The sequence below is a fragment of the Plecotus auritus genome (genome assembly GCF_963455305.1).
Source record: "Plecotus auritus genome assembly, chromosome: 5".
NCBI classification, from domain to species: domain Eukaryota; kingdom Metazoa; phylum Chordata; class Mammalia; order Chiroptera; family Vespertilionidae; genus Plecotus; species Plecotus auritus.
Window position 1 is genome coordinate 31937321 of NC_137776.1, and position 21504 is coordinate 31958824.

The 21504-nt window shown below is 41.9% G+C and overlaps 1 protein-coding gene across 1 annotated transcript in view; it reads left to right on the forward strand.

Annotated features, from left to right (window-relative positions):
- The first annotated feature begins 15928 nt into the window (after positions 1 to 15928).
- The window catches only part of LOC308248031 (uncharacterized protein), a 55486-nt gene continuing 49910 nt past the window's right edge, over positions 15929 to 21504 (forward strand). Inside the window, exons 1-3 of the mRNA XM_080667951.1 lie at positions 15929 to 16046; positions 19570 to 19732; positions 20802 to 20970. Coding sequence (XP_080524077.1) covers positions 16015 to 16046; positions 19570 to 19732; positions 20802 to 20970 — 364 coding nt within the window. The 5' untranslated portion in view covers positions 15929 to 16014. The remainder of the gene's footprint in view (positions 16047 to 19569; positions 19733 to 20801; positions 20971 to 21504) is intronic.

The following is a 21504-nucleotide window of genomic DNA, read 5'->3' on the forward strand; positions in this document are numbered from 1 at the left end:
CAAACAACAACAAAAGGACAGAGAGAAAAACAATATTTTGGATATTGAAGACAGAGAAGAGAGAGATGTGTATGAATTCAGATTAGGGGATTGGAAATTAGATATATAAATGGGGTGAAATTTTAACAGGGGGTAAAAAGAAAGAATAGGGAAATTCTAAAGCAGGAAAAGGGTAAGAGAAACAGGACAACAAAAGGGTAAAACTTAAGAAGAGAGTGATGGCATAAAGGTAGAGTTGAGATAGAGTAGAATGATGCTAAAGGAAAGATGAAAATAGAATATAGAACACTAATCTCAAAGTCAAATAAAGAGAAAATAAAATGACACTTTTTTTAAAAAAAGGTTAAATAGTAGTAGTAATAATACTGATTGAAAATAAAAATGTAATAATTTAAAAGCTAAAATCAAGTGAGGAAAAAAGAAAAAAAATAGTTTCTTAAGTAAAAGATGAAAAAGAAAAATAAATAAATAAATAAATAAATAAATAAATAATTGAAATAAAATATGCAGTAGTGAAGGTCATTCTCTTCCTCTATTGTTCTGTTTGGCACACCTGTTTCCCAGTCAGGACAGTATTGCAGATCCCTGCGTTCCACTGCTCCTCAGTGTTGTAAGCCAGTCTTGATTTTTAAGCAGGCGGTGTGTCTTACTTTCTTGTATTCCTTTATTTGTGATTACACAAGAATCAATTTGTGATTCAGCCCCTGGGTGGCAGTGTTTTGGGGTTGACCTCTGGGCCTATATGTCCTCTCTAGCCTGTGCTTAGATCCTGCTTTCCCTGTGGCACTCAATACCGGTTTGTGGGAGCGGGCTACCCCAGAGCTGGTTCTCTGACTGTCACTCCCTGCTCTGATCCCCAGTTTCCAGAAAAATAACTTTCCCCTGCAGTCTCCTAGGTTGTCCCCAACTGGGTGATCCTATGTATTGGGCTCAGTAATCAGTAGCAAGGATTCAAAGAGGAGAAAGCGCAAGTGTGTGAACTCTGGGTCTGCGTGCAAGCCTGCTCAATCCCCTTTTCCCCCTTGTGTCTAAGCAGCCAGCCCACTCCCAAAATTTTTAGGCTGTCCTTCTGTGTCAGATCAAAATGGGTTGCTTTTTAGAGATCCCCTCTGTTAGCAGCTCTGAGGACCCCCTTCCACATTCACAGATCATGCCAGCCCCAACAGCCATGGATTTTTCTAGGTGCAGACTTCCCCCGGTCCTCCAGCTCCTGCAGTGCGCGCGTTTCTCTCTCCCACCGGTACCAGAGACCTCACCTTATCCCAGGCGAAATCTGACCTTTCCGTGGTGGAGTGTAGAGCTCCTCTGAATCTGCGTGTTTGCGCCAATTGGGGACCGGTACTCTGGGGTTCGCAGCTGTTCAGTGGGTGCTGCAGTTGTAGATTTCCAGCCTTCAGAAAACATCCACTTTCCCCTTCAAGATGGCATGGTCTGTGCATCTGAGCTGGTGGCTCCCAAGGGGAACCCAGCAGCAGTGAGGGCTGCCCAGTCAGGGGACCTCCGTCCAGCAGTCCCCCACCTTCTCCTGGAGTATAGCTGTCCCTTAACTCTCCAACAGACACTCCCCATGAGACCCTCAGCTGTTCTTTCTATCTGCTCCGGCACAAGGCTCAGGACACACCTGTCTATTTTGCCGCCATTTTTCCAACCCTGTATTTAAGTTTTTAAATAAAAATATTTAAGATATGGTAATGTACCTTTATAATGGCTTTCATAAGGACAGGATGGAATGAAGTTTTTCAGTCTTAGTTTTATCTTTTTGATCCTCCATGCTTCCTTCATTACATCTTTGTCTATTGCTTCAATTCCATTTATTCTGGTCTCTACTCAGGACTATTTATTTATTTTCAGGACCACTTTTTTTTATATATGTTGGTTCATCACAGCCTATCCTTCATTTATAAGAACTACAGCCTCCACAAGTATCTCAGAATCTTGATGACCATTTTTTTTCATGGTATCCCTTCTCCCTAGGATGTCTATAGAAGATCAGAATAGGCTTATTTATGAGACTGTACTCTGGCACTTCAGAAGACATAAGGTTGAGATTTCAATTGCAATAAAAAAGGCATTTCCTTTCCTTGAAGGCCTTCATGACCATGAATTCATCACCAATAAAATATATGAAGTAAGGGAGGTTTATTATGTCACAATCTGGTAAATGAGCCCCAAATACTGGTAAGTTATGCTTTGATATACTGGAACCAAATGTCAGGGAACCACTCACCAATTGAGGAGTCACTTATGAGTGGGACCTTTTCAAATACTGTTGTATTACTATAAGGTAAAAAGGGAGAAGAGAAGCAGGACATCACCTGAGACAGTCCTGCTCCTACCTGAAGGAACAGTGCTCCGTGGTTCCCCCTAGAGTCGTGTGAATAGCACTGGAGATAGGCTGGATCTGAAGTAGGTGTGTTACATAGATGCCTACAATATAGCATAAACTGGGAATTAAAAGTAATTTGAACAAGTAAATGGATAAGTTGAATGATTTCACTTAAAATAATAATTAAAACAATTTATTTCAATAAACATCAATATAAATAATTAGATCTGAGAACATTAAAACCCAAATGCCTTGTTAGGACAAATTTGGAAATGCTTGTTATTCTTCCTGTGCCAACAGTTTTCAGTTTTCTTTCCATTTTCCCCTCTCCTTCCTCCCACAGGTATTTCTTGAGTTTTGGAATTTAGGTTAATTTTCACAAAAGATGTAGGTGTAAATGCGGAGATGCAAGTCTTCTCTTACCCTATGAATAAGCTTTCTCTATGACCAAGTTCACCAAAAGGGAGAATTGTCATAGGTTTCCTTGAGCCCTTCCAGGTCCTGGCTATTAGGCCAACAGTATCTAATCATAGCTCCTCTTCCAGGATCAGCCTGGTCACATCAGTCCTGGGGAAGGGACAGGATTGTCCAGTTAATAGAATAGCAGCTCACTACCTGCTAAGTCTATTCCGAAAATATTTGGCCAGGTTCTTTAAAGGCTACAAATCATTTAACTCTGAACCCACCTTTATTCTTCAAAATTGCTCCTCTTTCCCTCTATTGTAAATGAGGGTGAGGAGATCAGATTCACAAATGGTATTTTCAAGGAAGAAGGATTTACTTGTTTCACTTAGTAGCCATACAAATATAGAGGAATTTTAAACTTTATATGAGAAGATACCTATGTTGGGAAATTGTAATATATTAACAATAAAGTAACTTTCTAGGGCTTTTCTATAACTTGGAAGGCTATATTTACATTTTTCTATATTCAACGTTCTTTAAGGATTGTCAAGAATCTTGTAGAAACCTGTTCCCTGTACAGAGAGTGGTGTACAATGTTCTCAGTGATCTGGAGAAGACATTTGAACTGCCACTTCTGGAAGCATTGTTCAATGAGGCCAACATGCAGAAATACCCTGATTTAACTCACATTTATAAAAGCTTTGACAATGGTTATCAAGCTTATTAACTTCCTTTTGATGTCCAGGGCCAATTTTTTTCCACAATACATATTTAGCCTTTACCATGTGCAACACAGTGCTGGGCAGTGGGGATATAGCAGTTAAGAAAAGAGACATATCATTAGCCTCTCAAAGCTTATGATAAAATGGCTACAACACAACACCCACCTGTAGGTCTGCTTAACTGGACATCTTGACTCATAGGACAACCAGAGCTACAGTAGCATCAGATTTACTTAGAAGGACAAAAGACAGGAAACACCATATCCTAACAGGGCAGCATCAGTTGCTGCTCTTCTGTGGGACCCCATGCAGCGATCCACACAGCAGTCCAACCAAATTAACTACTACCCACTTCATGTGACAGCTTAGCTGTGGGTACAGACACTTATGGAGGATCTTATTTCTCTCCTGAGGAAATTCCTCTCTTTCTTCTTTACAGTTTGAACAGGTCAGAAAACATATTTCACTTCTATTATTTATTTTGATATATGCTTTCCTAGCCATCTGTAAATTCATTTTACATAAAAGGCTCACAATGTTTTCATGACTCCTTTATCCTGACATTCGAGTGGCTCCTTCTGTACAGGAAATAGAAGAGCTCCTTTGTTGTGGGTTCTTTATTCTATCCCAGGGATGATGGGGAGCTTTAGCTTGAGGATTGGGACTCACAGAGTTCTGAGTGACTGGAAGGCTGCAAATTTCCTCTCTCTCCATTTTCTCAGCGATCCATGAGAAAATTTATCGAGCAAGTGAAGGAGAAGAAAGAACAGAGAACCCTAATACCCAGCTAAGCCTTGAACAAGGTATTTGTGACTAGATAAAAATCAATTCTCATCTGATAAGAAAAAAGGAGAAAGGAAAGTAGGCCTGAATCCTGAATAGAGTTTGGAAATCAGGGAAGAACTATTGAGGGGCATGAAGAAGGCAGGGAGGGCTGTTTGTGTGAATGTCTGACCAGAGGCTGATCCTGGAAGAGGAGCTATGATTAGATACTGTTGGCCTAATAGCCAGGACAGAGAAATAGGAACTGGGTGTGTCAGGAAACCAGATTTAAAGACAATGCTGACCTGGAAGTAACTGTGATTTAGAGGGAACCAGTAGGGGAAGATCAGTGAAAGGCTGTGAAGGGCTAATAACTATGGGCACAGGGTCAAGTCAGAGAGGAGACCTTTGAGACAGAAAAAGAGACTGATTCAAGGTGGGAAATGTTGTTCAAAATATTCAAGGCATGGGCAGTCATATATAGAGAGAAGAGAGGAAGTGGTAAGATGTAAAGGTAGGGGTATGGGTATTTTGAGAGAGAGAGGAAGAAACAGCGGAAATGAAAGACAGGGGAAAGAGGCAAAGAACACAATGAGAACAAACATATTATTAAGAGCCCACTTACTGAACATTTATTCTGGCAGTTGTGGGCTTAGTGCTCACAGCTGTCCTTGGGGGTAAGTACTACTCTCTATTTGCAGAAAAGGAGACTGAAGTCTAAAGAGATCATGTGTACAGTTGGCCTGGGGTAAAATGTTCAAAATGAACCCAGGCTTTCTAAATCAAGAGCCTTTGTTCTTTTTTAAAAATATGTATTTTTAGTGATTTCAGAGAAAGAAAGGGAGAAGGAGAGAGAGATAGAAACATCAATGGTGAAATAGAATCATTGATCGGCTGCCTCCTGCATGCCCCCTGCACACTCCTGCAACCTGGGCATGTGCCCCGACCAGGAATTGAACCTTGACCTCCTGCTTCATAAGTCAATGTTCAACCACTGAGCAATACTGGCCCAGCCAGCACCTGTGTTCTTAACCCCGTACACTTAATCTTCATGGAAAGAATAACAAGACAGAGAAACAAACATGTAGAGGGAGGATATGATGTGAAGGGGGTGAGGACAAGGAGACATGACTTTGCAGGAAGTAAGGTAAGGCCACTCCTCAGGGGCAAGCTTTAAGAACAAAAAACAAGTTCAGAGTGGCTATGGATGACAAGAAAAGCCATCACCAGTAAACGAGTCACTCATGGATGATCTCAGTGAGATGGTCTGACTGAGGCCAGGGGTGCAGCTGATGGCAAGAATCAGGTGGGATCCGCCAGGTCCAGATGGGCTCCGTGTTGATACATGAGGGGATAGAATCTTCAAGTCCTACTTTGTAAAGATTAAAATGGTATTAGGGGGAAATGGCACATCTCATACTTCAATATCTGAAATAAACTTCTAATTTCTTCCCCCAAGAACTGGTGAAAACATGTATCCAAACCTGATCTCCTCATAAGCAGATCCCTCATCTTACCTTGGTCTGTTCCTGTTGACTGTTCTGTGATCCTTGTCCCATTTTGGAATGCGCTGGGGAGGGGTTGTTTCTTTTTACCACTAATTGCCCAGAATAGTCAGTCTTTTTGTTGTTGTTGACAGCATTACAGATGTTCCCCAATTTCCTCCCCTGTATCCCCTGCTCGCAGCCCCTGCTCCACCCCAGGCCTTCACCACACTATTGTCTGTGTCCATTGGTTATACAATTTCTCCAAAGCCTTAGATGACAGAGTCTTGGTACTATGGCTCTCCTGAGAGGGGCACTTCTTTATACTGTTAAATACACTTTCTGCTATCTCTTGACACCATGGGCTTGGCTATCTTGTCCATACACCTAGCTTCACAGTTTTCTGTCTCACTTGAATCTGTGATGCTTTGAGGTCATGTCCAGTTGTGGCCAGCACTGCAGTGAGAGAGGTGGGGGAGGGTGTGAACAGCATGTCCCTGGTGGGTCAGGGTAGCTTCCTCATTGGGTCCATGGACACCATGGACCATGGACACCGTGTGCTTCCCATGCAAGCCCTCTCCCACATACCTAAAATTACCCACCAAACACCTTACAGGTCTCTGAAAAAAATACTTTGGTATTTTAGCAACCAATAACCACGGTTTACAACTCTCAAACTCCCTTAATGCATCATACACTTTATAGGTTTCAAATTATGTAAATATTTAAGACATTTAAGACATTAGTTATAAGGATTTAATTTCCTGATCAGTTACAATATCCCTTAGACTCTAAGGCTTAGAGTATAGTGATACAGGCAATACTTTATTTAATTTTCTCAAACACTTAAAGTGATGGTATATTGTCCACATTTTTCAGAGGACAAAGAATGAGCTGAGAATTTGGCTATTGAGACTAGAGATTGACCTCTGCCTTAAGGTGGTGTCAGAGCAGGAAGTCTGACAACCCACGGCTGGCTTCAAATTCTGCCCTGTGACTTTAAGAAGTGGATTCCCCTCTCTATCCCTCAGTTTCATTATCTATAAAATGAAGCTGATAATAGTACCTACTTCCAGGGTGATAGATTTTAAACAAGTTATGTCATGTAAAGTATTCACAATCATACCTGGTACTTCATCAGTGTTCCATGCATTTGATAATATTACTATACTTAATGATTGTTAGAGAGTGGAAATTTTTGAGCATGTGTGAATCCTAGCTGAATCACAAAATAGCCTTGCAAGACAGAACACAGAACACTGTCAGCTTTCTGAAGAACGGGATGACCCTGTAAATAACATGGTCGTCAATGGCATGACCCCGACGTTGCTTGGGAAAAACTGTTTTGTCTTGGGTTGCTTGTTCTGCAAAAACAGGATGTGGTAAATGTGCTTAAAAGTGGTCCTGCACAAAGGGTTGGGGCTGCTCTCTGGACTCCCTGCATGGAGAATGGCAGAGCAGTCACTGGCTGACTAATAAAGGCTCCCTAAATTTTAATTTGGTCTGGACTCCAGTGGTCATTCACTCACGTTCGCCCAACAACAATGATCATTATTATTTGTTTTTTTGTGCTGGAGTCTAAGCTTTTAACCACTACAGTAAATTGTGGGCTATTTGGAAAAGCAGTGATAACAGCAAAACCAGCCTCAGGGCCAGGAAAATAAATTGAGGACTTCAGGATCCCCACCCTAGAGCACACTAGTCTATAATAAGTTTCATGTGTTTGTTGCATGACTCTCCGTTGAAAATGAGTGATATGGAAGAGACTCAGGAACATTCCTGCACATGGAAGGCATTGCAATGTAGCTTCCAGTGGGATGTGTTATTTAAGAAAGGATGTTTTAAATTAATAAAACATCCTATCAAATAAAGAGGGAATATGCTAATTGACTGCCCCACCCTCAAAGATGGTGGCACCCACAGCCAATAAGGAGGGAATATGCTATTTGACTGCCATGCCCTCAAAGATGGCAGCACCCACAGCCACAAGATGGCAGCGCTCAGTCCCCTCAGTCCCACTGGGGTGGCAGGTGCGGGGCAAGCCTCCAGAATCCCCCAGTTGCCCAGGGCGGGCCCAAGGCGCAGGCAAGCCTCGAATGTTGGCTGCCCAGCTGCCCAGGGCTGCTGAGGCTCAGGTAACCAGGGCCAGCCAAGGCTTGCGCTGCCAGCAGTAGCAGCAGCAGAGGTGTGATGGGGGAGTCGCCTTCCCCTGATTGCCGGGTGGCCTCCCACCCCTGAGGGCTCCCAGACTGTGAAAGGGGGCAGGCCAGGCTGAGGGACCCCCCTCTCCAGTGCATGAATTTTCATGCTCCGGGCCTCTAGTTTTTTTATAAAAGAAAAATACAGAGTGATTTTTGAAAGTACCATGATACTTTTAGCAAATCATGTGTGGTCAAAAAGTTAACACTTAAGTATATAAAAAAATCAAACATGCATTTTAACTTTCATATTAGTTAGGATAATGGCTGTAACATATAAACACAAAGAAGTCAAAGACTCAAACACAATAGAATTTGAATTTTTTTCTCAAGTAAAGATTCCTAGGAATATTAGGTGGTGTAGAGGTGGGGCTCTATTTCACAAAGTCATTCCGAGAAGCAGCCATGGGGAGATCTGCCTTCTTCAATACCAGATTTCCAAGACAGCCCTGGGAGAGGAGCAGAGCTAAAAATAAATGTGAATACAGATAAACAACAAATCCATAAAGAGACAAGGTAAAGGAGAAAGCAAATCTGGTATAAGAAAACAGAGGGTCAAGAGAAAGCAGAGATGCCCACTGGGGTGAAATAGCTTAGTCCCAAGCTCAGGGGAGGGGAGGGATAAAATACTGACCTACAGGTCACATGAATGCAAAAGGCAGGTCATGGAGGTCTCAGGGAGGGTCATTCTAGCCCTGGGTTTTCAGAGCTTCCCAAGTTTTTTCTCTGTGGATTCCTTTTCATAATTTGGCTTCTTCAAAGGGACATTTGCTCCTTCTGCAGGGAGAAATCATGAAGAGTCTTCTGAGTCCAGTGCAGATGAGACACCCCCGGCAATCAGGAGTTATGCAGTGAGAAGTGGTCCTGACGAGGAGGGTGAGGCCTGTCATTGCTGGGCTCCAGGACATCAGGAGTCTGAGCTCAGGGTTCCCATTTCTCTGAGCACACACCATGGCCCAGGGAGCCCACTCCTGCCTTGGTCTCATGTGGCCACTTTAAAAACTACGAAGAAAGGAAACATTATAATTCTGGCTTAATCAAAAAGGATGGCTCTTGTTGGATGGCAGTGAATCTTATTCCATGTTCTCAGACATGTCACCCCCAAGTGTGGTGGATCACATTGTGATGTTCCCATACTCACCAGCTATTCTGCACAGAGCAGAGAAAATGGGACAGTCAGCTACTGTTCAGTTTTGTCATAAACTTGTTCAAACGTCAATGGACTCTGGTCATATTCTCTATTGACAGAAGGAACAGCTTCTGGTGATTACCATCAAATTTATAACGTTTGTCAGATGACCCCCAATATGACATTAGCCTACAGAGTGATATTTGAAAATACCTTCACCAAAAAAAAAATGTTGTTTTATGTTTACAACAACCTAAAAGTTAGACCAGATAACTTTTGTTTCCCTTCATTCCACAGATGGGAAAACTCCTATACAGAAAGCTTTTTTTTAATTTTAAAAAATGTTTCAATTATAGTTGACACTCAATATTATCAGTTTAAGGTATACAGTGAAGTGGTTAGACATTCATCCCCCTGATAAATCTAGTACCTCTCTAATACCATACATAGCTATTACAATTTTACTCACTATATTTTTCAATGCTGTAATTTACATCTCCATGACTATTTTCTAACTACCATTTGTACTTCTTAATTCCTTCACCTTTTTCACTTAGTCCCCAACCCCACTTCCACCTGGCAACCATTAGTTTGTGTTCTGTATCTATTCGTTTTTAACTATCTTACACATCACATGGAAAGTTACAGGAAGAGGCAGAACTAACAGCTGGACTCCTAGAAAACACCCATAATTCTTTATTCAAAACATCTGAAGCCACATGTAAAATAATATTGTTATATTATTTTAGAAAGTGGTTTATATCCTAAATGTTACAGAAGACCCCAACAGAGTCTGGGGCAAATCCCTTTCTCAAATATATTAATATTTCTGCAGCAAACCATGAGAATTCAAAAGAATTATTAAGCAATTATATAGACTCATGACAGCTAAGTCCAGATTCACTGCCAAAGTAGCTGCCAACCTATGAAAAAAATGTTGATTTTCAAAATTTCTTTGATTTTGCACATGGCCTAGAGGATTGTGGGTCTTTGCTCCATTTGGTAGAGATCTCTTTTCTGTAGATGGAAAGAAATAGAAATGATCATCATCATGTCTTTATGCTCCAAGTCCTTCTACAATGTGAGGCATCATAAGAATCACAACTCTTTATTTATGATTAAAAAACTAGACAGAAATGGGAAATCATTAACATTCAGGGGATAGGCAACCTGAAAAGACTAAGAGCAATTAAAATTCTTGATACTAATATAACAAATAGCTTTCTTTGCTACAAAAGCTTCATTTAAACATTTTTTTTCTTTAAAACAAAAAAAATTAATTTGTTGGCATTTTAGGTGATTCACATGATACATTTTGCACTAGGTGAGCTGGGCTAATTGCTATAAAAGTTCAATACAAGGGTAATACAAGTTTATATTCCTCACTTAAATAAAGGACTAAGTAGTTCTGAGGTGGAGAGTGCTCTACTTTACATGATCATTAGGGACCCAGCTGATGGAGGCTCTGAATTCTAGAAAACATTGCTTCCATGGTTCTCCTGTATGAAAAACAGAGTAGAAGCAGAAGTACGTGCAGACAAGTGTAAGAAATGGTGACAAACGGAAGTGCCTTCATGGCAACGTTGTGCCTGTCCTTGCGGATAGTTCCCAGAGCAACCTTGACCAACAGGTCAGATGGAGCCACAGGTGGCCTGGCAGTAGGAATGTTACTACCCCTCCTACACAAGCTTTCTTTTTCCTATTTTCCTTTCGAAGATTTCATGCTGGATCAGTTCCTAGGACTCAGAGTGACACTGTTATGGAATTGTATTTCTGCAGGGATCAACAGTGGTGACTCTTAAGAATTGAGATTGAGTAACGGAGAAGAGCCTCGGGAAACGCCTACTTCAGCCCTAAGAAATGGGTCAGGTAAAGAAGATTAAGATGCCAAGCCTTGGTCTGCGAATGTCAGGAATCTGAATTAAAAGCAACTGTTTCCAGATGCATTTTATTCTGAGCACCTTGAAGAACTTATACCCAGTTAATCCTGGCAACTCCTGTCAGCATTTTAGAAAATGGGAGGAGGCAGAAAATTTATAAGCTCATATTTAACAGGATGAGTCCTAGTCACTAAATGTATGTAATTATATATCTCTGTTATAAAAGAAATAATTGCCAAAATAATAATATCTTTTTATGACTTTTTAAAAATTTTTATTGTTGAAAGAATACATTCCCTTTTCTTCCCATTGACCCCTTTTAGCCCTCAATAATATCTTTTTAAATACCTGCTGTGATGCCCACTAACACTAAGATCTTGGATTTATATTGGTTCACATTAATATCATTTGTAACCGTAAAAGAGAACTTGTCCTGCTATGTAAGTATGGAAGATATAAAGCTTCAGATCAACCACTCTCAAACCTTAATATAGATTGTGATAGATCTCCTTCACCATGTGACTGAATTACATTGTTTTATTTCAAAGTGCTTTTGCAAATGAGATCTTATTTTGTCATCAAAAAATTCTTAATCCTTAAGGGGCAAACTCTTGCTATTCCCATTTTGGGATGAGAAAAATAGATGTATAAATTACAAGGGTCCAAAAACTAAAGACACAATAGTAACTATTAATATCTAAAAGGCAAAATATAAGAGCTGTGCCAATGATCAATGACCAAAGAGGAGGTTTCTGTGGGAACCGGAGGCCTCTGTGGAGAAAACAAATATTTTTGTCCAGAAAACAACGTCAGACACACCTGGTTAGGAATGCAATGAGACCATCTTCAGAAGCAGATTGAAGCCCTAACAATCTGCTGGACTGATATGGAGGGAAGAAGGGAGGGCCTGAGGAATTGTCCAGGGTAACATGGGGCCCTGACAACAGAGACCATTTCTGTTGTCAGGAAGTACCTGAGCTAGGGGCCTGGAGACCTGGAGAGCAGGAGAGGCAGTGACTGAAAAGGGACAGGGGGCAGGCTTCCTTAGCCTCACCAGGAGCAGCTTTCATTCAGATGTCACTAGTGGGCTGAGTCTTCAGCCTAGGAGACCATATGGGGACAGGGTTTGTCCCTGAGAGGAGGCAGAGTCCCTGACCTGAGAATTCAGGGGCAAGAGGAAGCAGCAGCAAATAAGAAGCAGGACTCTGTCTTCGCTTGTAAGCAGCAGTAGCAGCAGCCACTGGGCCAGGATAAACACCTGGCACCTCTGCGGATGCAGAAATGGAGAGGGGCACCTGGGACTCAAGTGGGAGCACTCAGGCCCCACACCAATGTCCCCTTCTGGGAGGTGGCCCATCAGTCAGCAGGACTCCAGGCCCCCCTGCCCTCCCTTCTTCCTGGGAGACTCTGAGGCTGGGAGTTCTCTGAAGGTGAGTCTGCTCCTTGTGGGTCTCCATGGGCTCATCCTGCTGGAGGGGCCAGGGCTCTGTGCTCCTCTGAGCTCCAGTGCACAGGAATAGCGGCCTGGGCTGTGGGGAGTGTGGTTGACTGGAGTAGCCTGAGGCCTTCAGGCTAAGTTCAATTCAGGGATTTAGATTTATGAATCCTTATTTGATATACAAGTAAGCCATGGCCCTTGACTCAGCTTTTATCAGAATGAAAACTGGTATTTTGATCCTCAACTCTTCTCACCTTTTTGCCAGTCGGTTAATTTGGAACTCAGGTGAGGTGACTTGGGGAGAGTTTATACACAAAATTTAAGCATTTTCTAGGATTACCCTCTTGCTTCCCCAGAAAGCCTGGTTGCCTGTCTATGCTGACCATGGAGAAAGTGGACTCTCTACCAAAGTTTTGACCTCCCACAGCCAGTGGCTGCTATCTAGAGCCAGATGATAGTCAACTGAAAACATCTTGTGTTGGTTGCTTCTGAGATTTGACTTCCCTCCACAGGGAAGCATCTTGTGCTGTCTTTGTTCACTTTCCAGAAGTCTTAGGCATTGTTCTCTGAATATTGTCCTGAGTTTCTGGCTGTTTTCCTTAAGAGGATGTATCATTAGGAACTCACTCCTGCAAATAAGAAGCAGAACTCTGTAAGCAGCAGATTAGTTCTTCCCTTGTAAGCAGCAGATTAGTTCTGCCCACTCCCAAGCCCAGCCCTGCTTCTGGCTTCTTATACCCCAGTGGTTCCAGTGTCCCTGAGCCTCTGCCTGCCAAGGAAGAGAGATGCTGCTGTGCCATGTATTAGAGGCAAACCTGTTAGATACACAAACCAGACTATCACAAACACACACCTATTTAGAGAGGGCTAGTTTAAACACAGGATAACAGAGAAAATTATATGCCTGGAGAAAAGACATGTATTACTATAGAAGTTCAGTTGGATTAATACTTAAAAACCACCTACAATGAGGAGACATAAATTGTTGCCAAAAAGCATACAGGAAACCACCATCAAAATTAAAAGTGAACCCACTGTATGGAGAACATTTTTTTGCCAAGGATACATTTGATAAGGGGTTAATCCTCAAAGTATATAAATTACTCATACAACTCAACAAAAGGAAGACAAACAATCCAATTTAAAAAAAAAATGGGCAGAGGACCTGAATAGACACTTCTCCAAAGAGGACATACAAATAGCCAAGAGACATATAAAAAAAATACTCAAAGTCACTAATCATCATTGAAATGCAAATTAAATGAGATATCACTTCACATCTGTCAGAATGGCTATCATCAATAAATCAACAAACAACAGTGCTTACAATGATGTGGAGAAAAGGGAACATTAGTGCACTGCTGGTGGGAATGCAGACTGGTGCAGCCACTATGGAAAACAATATGGAGTTTCCTCAAAAAGTTAAAAATGGAACTGTCATTTGACCCAACAATCCTACATCTGGGAACATATCCTAATAACCCCAAAACACCAATCAGAAAGAATATATATGCCCTTATGTTCATAGCAGCATATTTATAATAGCTAAGATTTGAAAACAGCCCAAGTGCCCATCAGTAAATGAGTGGATAAAAAAAGCTGTGGTAAATTTACACCATGAAGTACTATGCAGCTATAAAAAATAAGGATCTTTTACCTTTGAGACAGCATGGATGGACTAGAGACTATTATGCTAAGTGAAATAAGCCAATCAAAGAAAGACAAATATCACACAATCTCACTTATAAGTGGAATCTAATGAAAAAAATGAATTGACCAACAAAATAAGACTTGAGGCATGGAACAGACTGACATATCTCAGTGTGTCTCAGACACATATCTCATACACACGGGCGAAGGGGGATAGGGGGAAACAAAGAGAGATAAACCAAAGAACACATACTTAAATGCATAGCCCATGGACACAGACAATAGGGTGGTGAAGGCCTAGGGGTGGGGTAGGGACTGGGCAGAGAAGAGTAAGCGGGGGGAGGGGAATGGGAGACATCTATCATACTGTCAAAAATTATATATATAATAGATAAAATAAAAAATATATTAAGAAAAGATTTTTTTTTCCTAAAGGAGGAGATTGAGTTATGATTGTTGAATCTGTCCCCCTCCCGACCAAGGAAACCACTGCTGTTCGCAGAGTGGGGTGCTGCCTGGCTCTCTCTGGCTCCACAGGAATGTGTCCTTCCCTTGGCCAGGGCAGCTCTAGTGCAGGGTGTCCACCCAGGAGGCTGGCCTCTGTGGATTCCCTAGCCAGCTGACTGCGATCAGCCCCTAATTCATGTGGTGATCTAGGTGACTCTAAGCAAACCCATGAAAAGCTGGCACTTTATGCCAACACCCAGCCTAGTCAGCCTATTGCTCAGGGATGAGGAGAGAGGGGCACTAGAAAAGGCTGGTGTCATTGGTGTCAAATTCTGTCAGGGCCCCAAGCACTGTGGAGGTCATGAGCAGAGGACAGCTGTGCTCAGCAGAGGCTCAGCTTACTGGTCCTTCTACCCCCCAAGTGAGAGAGGAGGCAGGGCAGGGAGAGAGATCCCCCAGGTGTGCAGAACTTGGGACACACTGAGACCCTGGGCTCTTGTTTAAAAAAAAAAAAAAAAAATTCTCATCAGTGTATGGAATCTGTCCAGATTTGATGTTTGCTCCTTTGGGAGAAAAGAAAATATGTACATGGAGAGAGGGTAGAACCTTCCCCTTTGTGTTAAATGAATAGGGCGAGAACCATTATTATTATTTTTTATTAATTTCTTTATTGATTAAGGTATCACATATTTGTTCTCATCCCCCCATTCCCATCCCAGACCCCTCCCCACGCAGACCCCCAACCCCCTGTTGTCCGTGACCACTGGTTAGGCTTATATGCATGCATACAAGTCCTTTGGTTGATCTCTACCCCTTACCCACACCCTCCCCTACCTTACCTCTGAGGTTTGACAGTCCCATCCATGCTTCCTTGTCTCCGGGTCTGTTTTTGTTCATCAGTTTATGTTGTTCATTATTTCCCCTAGATGAGTGAGATCGTGTGATACTAGAAATACACTTATAAGAACCGAAAAAGAGACAAGCAATAATGGTTATGCTGGGAGGCAAATGAATCAGTCTGTAGTGACTTTCTTTCTGGGCCAACAGTTATTTACAGCCAGAGGAAGTTGGGCTCAGGGGAACAAATGTGGAAACCATTGCTCTCGAGAATGTTGCTTCTCCAGTCCTGTTTCTGAACATTGAGACCTAGAGTTAGGTCTCTGCACCCTCTTAGAAAGTTGCAGCAGGTGAGGACAGTAGGATTCACAAGTGTTTTTCATGTTTTTGCACAAGCAAGGGAACTCCTGGGGGTTGGTCCTGCTCCTCCCCTGGGGTCCTGCTCCCCTGGCCTCCAGGTCCCTCCTGACCCTCCTTGTCCTCCACTCCTATTGTCACATGTCCTGGTGGCTGAGGAACACTGCACCCCCCCCCCCCCCCCGCCCCTCGGGGCTGCAGGAGGAGGGAAACTGTCTGAAAACACTCAGAAAGTTACTTTCACTTCTAATTTCCCCATTTGGGTGGAGCCTTCCCTGGGTGAGTTCACTCACTTCCTGCTCAGGGCTCAGCAGCCACAGTGGACCCAGGCTGGGGAGACCGAAGGATCAGAGGTCCAGGCAGTGCCCAGGGCAGGGCGATGGCCAGTGGGAGCAGCGACCTCAGCACCAGGTCAGTCTCTGTCTCCCTTCCTTTAACTTTCTGTCTGGCTGTGCTGCTGCTTTAGTGTGTGTTATTAGACACTCGTCTAAACCTTGACATCCATCCTGCTTTACAAGGACACTGATGTGAAATGTAATGAAATGTAATGAAGTGAAGGAATTGGATCTTTAAACTGCAGATGGACAGTTTCTGGTGTGAGTGCAGCTGCCACAACCCACAGGACTCTTGTCTTACAGCTACTGCTCAGCTGTGGGCCATCTGGACTCGGCTGTCGTTTCTGATGCTTTGAGGCAGCGATTTGTTATTTTCTTATGACCTTTGAACCCTCTCATTTCCCTCAGGCCCCCTATGGCCACCTTAAGATGGCCAACAGGGTAGGGCAGTTGTGGGTGATCAGGCCGGCAGGGGAGGGCAGTTAGGGACAACCTGGCTGGCAGGGGAGGGCAGTTGGGGGTGACCAGGCCTGCAGGAGAGGGCAGTTGGGGGTGATCAGGCTGTCAGGGGAGGGCAGTTGGGGGCAATCAGGCTGGCAGGGGAGGGCAGTTGGGGATTACCAGGCCTGCAAGAGAAGGCAGTTGGGGGCGATCAGGCTGGAGGGGAGCAGTTAGGCATCAATCAGGCCGGCAGGGGAGTGGTTAGGAGGTGGTCAGGCTGGCCAGGGAACAGTTAGGGGGCGATCAGGCTGGCAGGCAGAAGTGGTTAGGGGCAATCAGGCAGGCAGGCAGGCAAGCAGTTAGGAGCCAGCAGTCCCGGATTGTGAAAGGGATGTCCGACTGCCAGTTTTGGCCCGATCCCTGGGAGATCAGGCCTAAACCGGCAGTCGGACATCCCTTGAGGGCCCCAGATTGAAGAGGGTGCAGGCAGGGTTGAGGGCCCCCCGCCACACACACACACACCGTGCATGAATTTCGTGTACTGGGCCTCTAGTATCATATAATGTTGTACCTTATTTTAGTATTTCTATCAATACATTCATTTTCTTATCCTAATATATTATCTAAAACATAAATATGTATATTATTATATACAGTGTATGTAAATTGTGGTAATGGTAGGCATCACTGTTTTTTATATGAATGGCCTCATCATTTCAATGGTTACTGTTGTATTGTCATTTTGGGAGATTTTATATCAGGTCAGCTTCCATCAATTTCATATAATTTTTCTAAAAATTGTTGCTAGGTATTTCTAATTTTTCTTTTTAATTAACTTATGGATATAACTAAATACTCTTTCTGCTTTTGTTTATTTATTTTTTAAAAATAAATATTTATTGTTGAAAGTATTACATATGTTTCTTTTTCCCCCCATTGCCCTCTCCCACCCACCCCCCAAGCCTTCACCACCCTGTTGTTTGTGACTATGGGTTATTCATACATGCATATGAGTTCACAGGTTGATCTTTCCCCTCTCCCCCACCCCTCCCCGCAAACTCCCCTGCCTTCCCTCTGAGATTTGATATTCTGTTTGATGTTTTTATGTCTCTGGGTCTATTTGTGTTCATCAGTTTATGTTGTTCATTAGATTCTACAATGGAATACCACTGAACAATAAGAGGAACAAACTTCTAGTCACCCAACAACATGAATGATGAGCAAAAGAACTCAGACATATAAGCATACATGATGTATTATTCCACTTACGAAATCTAGTCATAGGTGACAGGAAAGTATGATAATGAAAAGAAGAGCAATGTTTGCCACAGAGAGGTTGCTTGGCTTGAGGTGGTCAGGATACAAGTTGAGGGATGAAGGGGACATTTCCCCATTCTTCATTTTTAAAATGGCACATCAGTGTTCAGCACCATGTCTCCCTTTCAATCTCCACCTCCTTCAAGATTCCACAGGGCAAACTGGTTGCCTTCATGACTGCAGGGAGCAACCTTTACTTTCAGTAACAATTATGCTCCTCTGACCATTTTTTGTTGAAATCTCTCATTTGCACATTGTCTCCTGCCATTCTATTTGTCATTGTGAAGCCAATTTTTTAATCATATTAGTGACATTTTAATAAGAGAGAAACACAAACGGTTTCTCTCTTATCTTTAAACAAGAAACTTGTTGTTTTTATAAAATTTGACAAAATAATGTGACATTATTATTCCCTGATGTATATTGGGTACTGGAAAGAGCCAATAATTTTCTTCTAGTTCCAAAAAGGAAGCTTATGAGTCTTCATGATTTAGGAATACAAAATGCCTATTAAAACATTATTATTAGCCCAGCTGACGTGGCTCAGTGGTTGTGCGTCCACTTATGAATCAGAAGGTCAAGGTTCAGTTTCTGGTCAGGGCACATGCCTGGGTTTCAGGCTCAGTCCCCAGTAGAAGGGTGTGCAGGAGGCAGCCAATTAATAATTCTCACCCATCATTGATGTTCCTGTTTCTCTCTCCCTCTCCCTTCCTCTTTGAAATCAATAAAAATATATTTAAAAAACAAAACATTATTACCAAAGAAATAAAATATTCAACTAAGAAGCAGAATTAAAGACTCAGGTTTACAATTACTTTCACAGGAAACAGCAGCCACTTCTGAAATTAAGATGTCTAGAAAGATTCATTTTATACAACAACTAGAGGCCTAGTGCATGACATTCATGCACTCAGGGGAGGGGTGGTCCTCTCAGCCCAGCCTGTGCCCTTTAGCAGTCTGGGAGCCCTCGGGGGATGCCCGACTGATGGCTTAGGCAGGAGTGGGCCTAAGCCATCAGTTGGACATCCTTAGTGCTGCTGCAGAGGTGGGAGAGATTCCAGCTACTGCTGCTGCGCTCACCAGCCGTGAGCCCGGCTTGTGGCTGAGTGGTGCTCTCCCTGTGGGAGCGCACTGACCACCAGGGGGCAGCTCCTGCGTTGAGCATCTTCCCCCTGGTGGTCAGTGCACATCATAGCAACTGGTCGTTCCACCATTCGGTCGATTTGCATATTACCCTTTTATTATATAGGATAGCACAGAAGATATATATTAACATAAAGCAGAAGTTACAGGAAAAATTATTGATATTCTTGTGAAATTTCAGTTTATGCCTTATCATATAATTATTAAACCATATCTAATCATTTATGAACTAGTTTTAAAATTCAGGATGCTATTTCTCTTAACTGATGTATGTCAGGGAGGGAGCACCTTGTTTTTATCTTTTTGAGATTTATTTTCTCTTGGTTGTTAATTAAGATACATTTTTAAGCTTACATTCTATTTTTATACCATTGTTTCTTATTCCTCTGTGGATGACTCGTTTGATCCATCTCACTTTTGTACAAATTAAAACGTTTTGATAAACATTGCAGTATGTTTGGTACAAAATAACTTTACAATGGCTTTGATCATGACAGGCTTGCATTCTTTCTAATCCACCAAGCTTCATTTTATTATAGTTTTATCTATTGCTTCCATTCTATTTGTTCTAATCTTTATTCAGGACCACTTATTTTAATTATTTTTGTTCTTCATAGCCTATCTATCCTTCATATATAAAATGTTACAGCATATCAAAACCTTGATGACCATTTTATCATGGTATCCCTTCTCCCTAGGATGTCTGCAGAAGATGAGAACATAGAAAACAAACGTATCAATGACATTGCACTCACATACTTCAAAAAATATAAGGTGGAAATTTCAGACGCAATAAAAACAACATTTCCTTTCCTTGAACTTCTCCGTGACCATAAATTCATCACCAATGAAATGTATGAAGTAAGTGAGGTTTATTATGTTACAATCTAATAAAACAACCCCAAACTAAGTTATACTTTGATATCCTGGAATTAAACGTCAGAGCACAACTGAGCAACTGAGGAGTCACCTATGAGTGGAGACCTTCCCAAGTACTGCTATTAAGTGTTCCTATAAGGTCAAAAGAGAGAAGAGAAGCAGTCATAACTGGAGATAGTGCTGATCCTAACTGAAGGAATGGTCTCCATGGTGCCCCCTTGGAGCTGGGCGAATAGCACTGGAGATAGGCTGGATCTGAAGTGGGTGTACAATGCCTTCTAGAAATTATATATACAATGTAATATATACTAGAAGTTAAACATAATTTTAATGAATGGGTGACTAAGTTGAATGACTTCATTTAATAAAATAATAATTGACATAACATTTCATTTCTGTGAACATCATTTTAAATACTTAGACCTGAGAATATTAAGATCCACAGAGAATTAATGTGAAACAAATTTGAAAGTAGATGCTTTCTATTCTTTCAACAACAGTTTTTAGTTTCCTTTCTGTTTTTTCCCCTTTTCTTTTGGTATTTCTGGAGTCTTAGAATTTAGGTTAATTTTAGCAAAAGACATAGGTGGAGATATAGATGCACGTCTTCACTTTCCCTGTGCATAGGCTTTCTTTATGGCAAAGTTCACAGGAGCTTCCAGGCCAAGTCAGTCCTGGGGAAGGGACAAGGGTTGTCCAGTCAATAGAACAGCAGCTCATCACCCACTAAGTCTATTCCTAAAACATTTAGCCAGGCTCTAAAAGGGCTACATATTACTTCACTTGAAACCATTTTTGTTCTTCCTAATGGCTCCTTATTCCATTCATGTAAATGAGGGTGGGGAGCTCAGATTCACAAATGGGTGTTTTCTAGGAGGAAGGGTTTAGTTGTTCCACTTAGTAGCCACACAAATATAGAGAAATTCTAAAACTGTAAGTGAGAAGATACCTATGTTGGGAAATTATTATGCATTAACAATAAAATCACTTTCTAGGGCTCTTCTGTAACTTGGAAGTCTATATTTATGTTTTCTCCATTCATGTTTTTAAGAAAACTCAAGAATCTTTTAAAAAACGGTTTTCTATACATGAAGTCATATATGATGTTCTCAGTGAACTGGAGAAGAAATTTGACATCTCTCTTCTGGGAGCACTGTTTAGCAAGACCATCATGAAGAATTACCCCAATTTATTTCGCATTTACAAAATATTCTACAAAGGTAATTAGCTTTATTACCTACATTTTGATTTCCAGGGACAATTTATTCCCACAGGTATGTATTGAGTGTCTACCATGTGTCACACAAGGTGCTGGGTAGTGTGGATGGAGCAGTTAAGAAAAGACATATAATGAGCCTCTCAAATTTTATGATATAATGGCTAGAATACAAACACCCAGCTGCAAATCTGCTTAATTGGCCATTTAGAGTCACAGGACTACCAGAGCCATAGGGACATCAGATTTACTTAGAAGAACACATGACAAGAAACATAACATCCCCAAAGGGCAGCATTAGTTGCTCCTCTTCTATGGGACCATTTGCAAAGTTCCACACAGCAGTCCACGAAGTTGAATACAACCTGCCTCAAGTGATGGCTTAGATATGGGTGCTGGATCCACCCTGATTTAGCTACAGCATGCCCAGGGGAGTCAATATGTCATGGAACAACTCTGTGGTCATAACTTTTAGAGATTGCTCAAGGAACAGTTGAGTTACAACAGTCACCACATTGAAGGAAGACAAGAAATGGAT